We start from the raw sequence: 9,963 nt of genomic DNA, 5'->3' as shown, positions 1-9,963 counted from the left end.
ACATGCTTTCGTTGGAAAGAGTGCTTATCTGGAGCCCTGGCTTCCCATACTAGCTCTACTACTTTCAATAAAAAAAGGGATGATTTTGTGCAAGGGAGGATGTCCTGCCACTGGGCATTCCACCTCTCCTCTGGTGTTCTCCTTCAGACTAAGTCACCTTTTAGGATCCCTTATGTCTCTTAGTTCTAGGCTCTTAATTCTCACTGGAGAAAAAAGAGAGATTTCCAAAGGGGTTAGACTCAGACTTTCCAGTCATCTGGATTTTTTTTAATCCTTGCTTTCCATCTTAGAACCAATGTTGGTTCTAAGGCAGAAGAGTGCTAGGTAATGGGGGTTAAGTGACTTGCCCAGGGTCACATACCCAGGTAGTGGCTGAGGCTAGATATGAGCCCAGGATTTCCCATCTGGTTCTCTATCCACTGAATAACCTAGCTGCCTCCTGTGATCTGGGTTTTATAGAATCTTTTAGAGAATATATACAGTCTATTTGGGGAGATAATATGTATATATAGGAGAATATGTAGACTAAATACAAGGTAGTTAGGGAGGGAGGGTGCTAGAGTTAAAGGTATTCAGGAAAGTTTTAGGTGCTTGAGTGGTGCTTGAGCTGAATCTTGTAGGAAGAGAGGAAGATCCTAAAAGGTGGAGGTGAGGAAGGAGGGCATTCCAGACATGGGGGAAAGTCAGTATAAAGACAAAGACATGGGAGATGAAGAATCATGTATGAGGAATAGAGAGAAGTACAATTTGACTATACTGTAAAATGCAAGAGAGGGGAGTAATATATAAAGAGATGGAAAAGATAGGCTGGCGGCAGGTTTCAAAGGGCTTTAAAAAGTAACTAAGCATAGTAGATAGATGGAGAGCTGGGCTTGGAGTTGGGGAGATCTGAGTTCAAATTTGACTTCAAATGCTTCCCTAGAGCAAGTCATAATGGCTATCTGCCTCAGTTTCTTCAACTATAAGATGAGGGTAATAATAGCACCTGTCTCCCAGGGTTGTTGTAAGGATAGATAATATTTTTAAAGCACTTAGCATAGTGCCTGGCACATAGTAATAGGTACTCAAGAAATGCTTGTTCCTTTTTTAAAAATAGTTTTGTTGAACTTTTTTTTCTTTTATTAATTACTATAAAGGTTGTGAGGCAGTCAGGAAAGAGAGAAACAATGTAGATGATATAAAAAACAAAATAAATCAATTTGAATTTTTAAAAGTAAAACAGAAATTTATATTTTATTATAGGGGCAATAGGGAGCCCCTGGAGTTTATTGAGCAGAGCAGTGATATAGTCATATCTGTGCTTAAGGAAAATTACTTTGGCTGCTATTTGGAGGTTAGAATGGCTTGGGTCAAAGTGATCGATTAGAAGATCATTGTTACAGTTTAGGTAAGACAATGAAAGCCTGAACTAGGGTGGAATCTGCATGAATAGAGCGAAAAGAAGTTAAATACAAGAGATTATGTAGAGGTAAAAATAAAAAGATTTAGCAACTGATTGCAAATATTTTGGGGGGGGAGTGTGTAAACCTTAAAATTTCTTAGACTTATAAATGTTGGAAATTTCACCATTGGGAAATTTCATACTTGAAAAATTTCCTACTGATAGTCTATTGGAATGTGAACCCCCTTGGCATGGGAGGGTCTTTCTCCTCCCTACTTAAGATTACTTTAGGACAGAAACCTTTTGCTGAGCAATGGAAAGGGCTTTGACCTATGCTTAAGCATAGAACAGGAAGTTCTTTGAGTCATGATTGATTTTAGAATTGATACAATACTTGGAATGACAGAACCAGGTCTTGGAACTTCCAATCTCCACCCTACTCAGGGTAACAGGATTTAGGAAGGGCTGCAGCAAAGGATCAAGATTTAATTATTTGAGAATATGACCTTCAACAGACATGTGCAAAGCCACAGACCTCTGGGTGGTCCTGGGTTAAGCGAGAGCCTCCATTGGCACAGGGAAATTGATGGAAAGTGATTGGTAGATGTGAGAACTGAGGGGAGGGAACTTGGAGGGTTTCCTTAAAGATAGGGGGGTCTGAAGACTCAGGTGAGGTGGTAGAGGAGTTTGGCTGAGTGGTTGGAGTGTGCTCTGAGAAGCTTGCTCTGAAGGAAGCTGAAGGTGGGGGCCTCTGAGACTGTTTCTCCATTTTGGTCACATGAGTAATAGGGACTGATCTCTTTTCTTTGCCTCAGCTATCTAAGGGCTTGGGCCTTTTGGCCCAGCCTAAACAGAGGGGGTATTTAAGCCCTATTCCCTTCTCTCTCTCTCTCTCTCTCTCTCTCTAATACCTTTCTTCCTCCTGTTTGTAATTAAACTCCATAAAAGGTTGACTGCTGACTTGAGTTTTCACTAAGGAATTACATAGCTGAATTCCTTGGCGACCTTAAATTAATATATATCAGTCTTTTAAAGTGATTTCCTTGTCACAAGTGGCTAGTGTTTTCTATTTTGGGTAATCTTTCTTTCTCTTTCTTCCCCAAATCTAAAGTCAGTGTTAAGCCTTAGAAACACATGCACCTGAACACATTACATTATACATATGTATACATACATACACATACAATCACGCATACACACGGATTCACACAAGCCACCACTTGCTATAACGTGCATGGGTGCACACCCAGTATGATACACTTCCATGGACACCCCCTCCAGCTCCCATCTGTACCTTCAGTGTACACTTCAGTGTACCTTCAGTGAGGCAGGTGAATGATGTTGAAGTGGGGGGGGGGTGGAGGTTACAGGGAATACAACTGAAGAGGAATGTTTTAGGGTCCCCTGTAAGAATGAGGAATGTGTCATTGGGAAACAGACCCTTTTCCCACCCTCACCAGATGAGGCAGTGGCAACAGACCAGGGCTGAGGGAAAGCTGGTCCCTGAAGGCCAGCAGGAAAGGGGACAACAGATGACCATCTTTGGCCTGTTGACCTGGATTGGTCCCTCTGTTGTGTGGGGTCACAAGGTGGATAAATTGTGGAGCAAGTATGTCTCCTGGAGCCCAGGGTTGGTACTTGCCAAGGTAGAGATCCCCCTTCCCCTGGATATCCCCTCAGGCAGGCTAGAGGCATGGGGGTGCCATTCCCTTTGATGAGAGCCAAGAGAAACCCAACTCTAAGGCCCAGGGGCTCTCAGCCTTCTTGCTCTGCACTGTGTTGGGTCTAGGGCCAGGTAAGAGCTCAACCTTCCTGGTATGTGGCAGCTGTGTAGAATGTGAGGGGCATGAGGAGCATGGAAGGTGGAAGGGGTGGGCAGGGTGTGGTGGGCTCAAGGAGCTGGGAGAGTGAGAGGATTAATCATCCTTGTCCTTAGTCCCATGCTTCAGGATCCGGGTGAACTCCACATAGTTGAAGTTGCCCTTCTTGTCAATAGGTGCCTCTCGGTACATCTCATCCACCTCCTCATCCATGAAGTGATCCCCCATGGTTGTAAGCAGCTCCCGAAGGTGGTCCTCCTGGATGACTCCTGAGGCCTCCTCATCAAAGCAGGCAAAGGCATTTCAGATAACATCATCAGGGTCTGTTCCATTCAGCTTCTCTCCAAACATGGTGAGAAACTTGGTAAAATTGATGGGCCCAGGAGCCTCACTCATCATCCCTTCCAGGTATTCATCTGTGGGGTTCTTTCTGAGGGAGGCCAGCATGTCATGGAGATCCTCCTTGTCAATGAATCCATCTTGATTCTGGTCGATCATGTTGAAGGCCTCTTTGAATTCCTGGATCTGAGACTGGTCAAACATGGCAAAAACATTGGATGTGGCCCGCTGAGGACGTTTCTTTGTGGTCTTAGCCTTGGCCCGTTTGCTCGACATCTTGGCTTCTTGGGAGAGGAGTGCCTCTGCCTCAATTTCTCTGGATTTCTTCAAGGCTCAGCTTATATCCCTTCTTCAATAGGAGGCTTTTCCTGGTCTCTGCAAATGTGTTTTTAAGGAATCAATAGTGTTAAAGGTCTTTCTTTTTCTTTTTCTTTTTTTTCCAGTTGAGTTTGGGGTTTTCCTCAATTTACAAGTTCTATTTTTCTTGTGTTACTTTAAAGCACCTGGCAATGTTGTCTGGTTTCTGTCCATAAGCAGAATTCAGTGGAGTGTATATTGAAGGTGATTGATGTTCTTGGCTTGCCTTGTTTGTAATGGGAGTGAATGTGGCTCTGTGAAGAAGGAAAGGAGGAAGGCAATGGGTAGTGATCTCTAGGTTTTAATTCTGTGAATGTAATCTTTTAGGGCAATAGTCTGGGGGGATTCAGGTGGGATATATGTTTATTCTGTAAGTCTTTGCTCTTATATTATTTCTTTTGTGTTGGAGAGAGAACAATAATCACCCATTAGTGAGGGACGTTAAAGAGAGAGAATTCACAGAGGGGGATCAGTGGGGACCTCATTCTCTGGGAGCTGCCTTGCAGCCCTCATTTCCCCAGACTGTGACCTTGTCAGCCAGTGAGGGTATGATGGCCTCCAGCACAGATTAATAATACTATTCTGTCATTTAAGGGTCCCCCCAAAGCAGTACTTGGGTTTATTCAAAATCTCTTCTCCCACCCCCACTCCTGCCTTGTGACTCCATCTTGCTTTAGGGACCTCTACAGTTTCTCTCTCAGACTTAGATTAATACTCAAGTTGGGGTATTCCTGAAAGATGAAAGATTTCAGGATTAGTATAGTTGAGCCCCCTATGTCGAATACCTGCATACACTGCTCAATTCACAATATTTATGAAATACAGAGTTTGGCTTTGTTCCACTACATCATGGTTCTACCTGCTTTCTGCTCTAGGTCCTGCTTAGAGGAAAAACAAGAGAATGACAAATCTTTAACAAGAGAAAAAGTCATGGAACACAGAACTTATATGAGAAGGCACACAGTATGGAGCTGGAACAGAAGAAGAAAAGTTGGCATAGCAGGGAAGCAAAGTTGATCTGTTTTTTTGCTATTACAATGAACCATTTGGACTGGAAGCCATAAAATCCAGGAAGGTGTGGGATGGGAGAAAGTGGATTCTCTTGCATTCTAGAATTCTAGTTTGACTTGCATGTGAGCCCTTTATATATATATATATATATATATATATATATATATATATATATATATATATATATATATATTTGTTCCATAAATAAAAATTTCCCTATGTCTTCTTAGCCTAAAAATTTATAAGGAAACTGAAGTTCTCTTTTTTGCTGAGGTTGCTTTTTTGTTGTACATATACACATACAAATACACAAATATGTATTTGTATGTGTATGTAAAAGGTACAAATAAGATATATTTATTCCTAGGGTATTTTTTTGCATGGAAATATGAGCCAGAGAGAGACCTTTTCTCATGTCTTCTTCCCCTTAATTTATACCTGTGTTGGGGCAATCATGACATGAGCTATGACCTCAGAGATCCTCCATCTTGTCTAAATTATACTGAATAGGCATCTTCTTTATAACATCCCCATCAAGTAGTCATTCTTCCTTTATTTGAAGACCTCTAGTCCCAGGGAATTCACTGCCAACTAAAGTAGTCTGTTCTATTTTATTAGTAACAAAATTTTTGGGGAAAGGAACTACTTGTACAAAAATATTTATAGTAATTCTTTTTGTGGTGGCAAAGAATTGGAAACTGAGAGAACATCTGTCAATTAGGGAATGTCTGAACAAGTTGTGATATATGATTGTAATGGAATACTACCATGCCATTAGAAATAATGAGAAAGAGGATTTAAGAAAAACCTAGAAAGATCTACATGAACTGATGCAAAGTGAAGTGAGCAGAACCAGAGGAATATTGAACACAGAAATAGCATTATTATATAATGAGCATTTATGAATGACTTTGCTATTCTTAGCAATCCAATGATCTAAGACTTATGATGAAAAATGACAGCTGCCTCTAGAGATGATGAAATTTGAATGCAGGCTGAGAGATACTATAATCACTTTATTTCCTCAGTTTTCTTTTTTTCATTTGAATTCTCTTTCACAAAATGATTAATATGGAAAGATGTTTTATGCTATTACACATCTAAAATTTATCAAAATTTTGCCATCTCAAGGAGGGGAGAGAGAAGGGAGGATGAAATTTGGATCAAACTTAAAAAATCTCAAAGATTTAAAAATTATTTTGCATGTAATGTCGTGGGCGGGGTCCAGCCTTACTCAAGACTCCAGGGTTCTCGACAAGTGGTGGACAATCAGTCAAAATAAATAACAAATGGAAGACAGCTTAATCATTATGGCCATGGGACTTTTTGCATCTGACAGCTGCTCCCCCATCCCAGTGTCTGATTTTTATTTTTATACCCATTTTCATGACATGCAGATACACAAAATCAAAGAGAGATAATTGGAAAAGTGATACATTAACTTTTAACAAATCACTTGCCTGGGGTCAAGATGGCAGCTTAGAAGCAGCAAAAGTTCAGATCTCTGAAAACCCTTCCTTTATGATTACAAACGGAATGCTCCTAAGGAACTGAAATTCAAACTTAACAACAGGACAGAGCTGGGGAACACTCCTGCTGGACTCAATTCAAAAAGTACACCCCCCAAAAGTCAGAATCTGAGAACACTCAGGTCTAAGGGGAAGGCAGAAGAAAGGTCCCAGGACCCCCCTCCCCAACCCAGAGCACTGAGCCCCCAGCGGCAGCGGGAACCTCTGGGTGGGTAAAGGTGCTGGTCTGGAGGGTGTACCTTGTGAGCAGGACTGTGCCAGTCTCAGAGTGCTCAACACAGGTGGCAGGGAAGCAGCCAGAGAGAGATCAAAGAGCTGGCAGCTCCGGTGGCTGGGTCCTTTCATTTGTCTCCAGTCTCATCGGAGGTTTTTGTCTCGAGCCACATCCAGACCAACCCAGTTGAAACTAAACCCATCAAAAGTCCTCAGAGCTCAGGGAGTCCAGGACCCCTCCCCGACTAGAGTACAGGGCCTCTCCCAAGGACAGAAACCTCTGGGTGGGCAAAGGCACTGGTCTAGAGGGTGTACCTTGTAGACAGGGCTGTGCCAGGCTCAGAGTGTGGTATGCAGGAGGCTGAGACTTTCCATTTGGCTCCAGCCTTCCAGGATTTTTCGGCCTCAGAGCACATACAGCCCAACGCAGCTGAATTTAATCCAATCAAAAGCCACAAGAGGATAGGGAAGCCAACATTCCTCCCCCAGAGACTGTACTGAGAGATCTGACAAAGCTCCAAGAGGGGAGACTGACAGAAAATCCCAAAACCAAAAAAATGAGAGGAGCAAGAGCACAGACAAATACGGGGAGCAAAGAAGGGGTAAATATGAGCAAACAACAGAAAAAGAAGAAAGAAATTACAATAGACAGCTTCTGTACAAGTAACGAGCAAAGAGCGAAAAAAAAAAGAGAGGGGGAGGGATCAGCAAAGGAAAAATCAGAAATCCCAGCGAATTGGATACAGACTTTGGAAGAACTCAAAATGTAATTCAAAACACAATTAAGAGAGGCTGAAGACAATTGAGAAAAGAACTTAAAAGATAAGTCATCTGGAAACAGAAAATAATGCCTTGAAAGCCAAAATCAACCAGCTGGAAAATGAGGCAAAGGAGATGAAAGATGAGGTGAAGAAGATGAAAGATGAGAAAAAGGAGATGAAAGATGAGGTAAAGAAGGTGAAAGATGACCTCCAAAGAAAATCAAACCAGAAGGAAAAAGATGACCAAAAATCCAAGGATGAAATCCAGTCTTTAAGAACCAGAATACAACAACTAGAATTAAGTGACCTCACAAGGCATCAGGACACTATAAAACAAAACCAAAAGAATGAAAAAATTGAGGAAAATATGAAGCATCTTATTCACAAAACGGAGGATTTAGAAAATCATTCAAGAAGAGACAATTTAAGAATCATTGGTCTACCAGAAGACCACAGCAAAAGAAAAAGCCTGGACATCATACTACAGGAAATTATTCAAGAAAATTGCCTTGATATCCTAGAACAAGAGGGAAAAGTGGAGATTGAAAGAATCAACAGATCAACTCCTGTACTTAATCCCCAATGGACAATGACTACAAATGTTATAGCCAAATTCAAGAACTATCAGACCAAAGAAAAGATATTACAAGCTGCCAAGAAGAAGTCATTCAGATACCATGGAACCACAGTGAGGAAAACACAGGATCTGGCTGCATCCAGACTGAAGGACCAAAAGGCATGGAATATGATATTCCAGAAAGCAAGGGAACTAGGTCTACAACCAAGAATCAACTACCCAGCAAAACTGACTATATTCTTACAGGGGAAAGTATGGTAATTCAACAAAATAGAAGACTTCCAAGAATTTGTAAAGAAAAGACCAGACCTGAACAGAAAATTTGATGTCCAAGCACAGAACTCAAGAGAATCATCAAAAGGTAATTTAAAAAGAGGGAAAAAAGAAAAACAAAACAAAAGAACACACACAAAAATTTTTTAAGAGACTCAATAAGTTAAAATGATATGTATCCCTATAAGAAAAGAGGTCATTGGTAACTCTTAAAAACTGTTATTACCTGGGCAGCTAAAAGAAGTACACTTAGAGCAAACAGTGACAAACTGTATAGGATGAAAGGACAAGACATAAATAGGCATATAGATGTATGTATGCATAAATACATACACGTGTGTGTATGTATATATTATGTACACACACACACACACACATATATATATGTATATATAAACAAATAGGTTAATATTAAAAGAAATGGGAAAAGAACCAAATGGGGGTAAATTTATATGTGACAAAGAAGCTCGTGGTGGGAGGGGAGAGAACATCAATACACTGGAAGGGTAAAGAGGTCAGAGACAGAAAATACTCAACTTTTACGTGCTTTGAAATTGACTCAAAAAGGGAAAAACAATCCAATCCATTGGGGGTAGAGAATAGATTTGCGCCCTATACAGGAGTAGAAGGGTAACAAACGAACTAGTGGGGAGGGAAGCAGTACAAGGGAGGGAAGGGGTGGGGGTAATTTTAGAAAGGCTACAGGGAAAATAAGGTGGGGAATAAGAAGTAAAATAAGGGTGGGAACTAGGGGAACTGATTAAAAACAAGCATTGGTATAGAAGGAAATAGTGAAAGAAGAAAAGGCAGGACCAGGAGTAGAAATCAAAATACTGGGAAATACACAGCTAGTAATCATAACTCTGAATGTGAATGGAATGAACTCACCCATAAAATGCAAGTGAATAGCAGAGTGGATTAGAATCCAAAACCCTACCATATGCTGTCTGCAAGAAACACACATGAGGAAGGTAGATACACATAGGGTGAAAGTAAGAGGGTGGAGCCAAATCTATTGGGCATCAATTGATAAAAAGAAGGCAGGAGTTGGAATCATGATATTTGACAAAGCCAAAGTAAAAATAAATCTAGTTAAAAGAGATAGGGAAGGTAATTACATCCTGATAAAAGGCAGTATAGACAATGAGGAAATATCTGTACTCAACATGCATGCACCAAATGGCATAGCATCTAAATTTCTAAAGGAGAAACTAGAGGAGTTCAAGGATGAAATAAATAGAAAAAGTATACTAGTGGGAGACCTGAACCTTCCTCTATCCAAACTAGAGAAATCAAACCAAAAAATAAATAAGAAAGATGTAAAAGAAGTGAATGAAATCTTAGAAAAATTAGAGTTAGTAGACATGTGGAGAAAAATAAATAGGGATAAAAAGGAATATACCTTCTTTTCAGCAGCACATGGTACATTCACAAAAATTGAACAAGTATTAGGGCATAAAAACATTGCAAACAAGTGCAAAAGAGCAGAAATAATAAATGCAACTTTCTCAGATCACAATGCAATGAAAATAATAATTAGTAAGGGAACATGAAGAGATAAATCAAAAATTAATTGGAAATTAAACAGTACGATTCTCCAAAACCTGTTAAAGAACAAATCATAGAAACAATTAATAACTTCATTGAAGAAAATTACAATGATGAGACATCCTTTCAAAACCTATGGGATGCAGCCAAAGCA

The 9,963-nt window shown here is 40.4% G+C and overlaps 1 protein-coding gene across 1 annotated transcript; it reads right to left on the bottom strand.

Annotated features, from left to right (window-relative positions):
- Window positions 1-3,080: 3,080 nt before the first annotated feature.
- On the bottom strand, window positions 3,081-3,841 carry LOC100020953 (myosin regulatory light polypeptide 9-like). The gene has a single exon (XM_056811211.1). It carries the CDS (start codon window positions 3,814-3,816, stop codon window positions 3,505-3,507), a length of 312 nt encoding a protein of 103 aa, XP_056667189.1. The 5' UTR covers window positions 3,817-3,841; the 3' UTR covers window positions 3,081-3,504.
- Window positions 3,842-9,963: the final 6,122 nt, after the last annotated feature.

Source organism: Monodelphis domestica, chromosome 1 (genome assembly GCF_027887165.1).
Source record: "Monodelphis domestica isolate mMonDom1 chromosome 1, mMonDom1.pri, whole genome shotgun sequence".
NCBI lineage: Eukaryota > Metazoa > Chordata > Mammalia > Didelphimorphia > Didelphidae > Monodelphis > Monodelphis domestica.
Note: the sequence above shows the minus strand (reverse complement) of the source record. Positions and strands in the feature narration are given on the sequence as shown.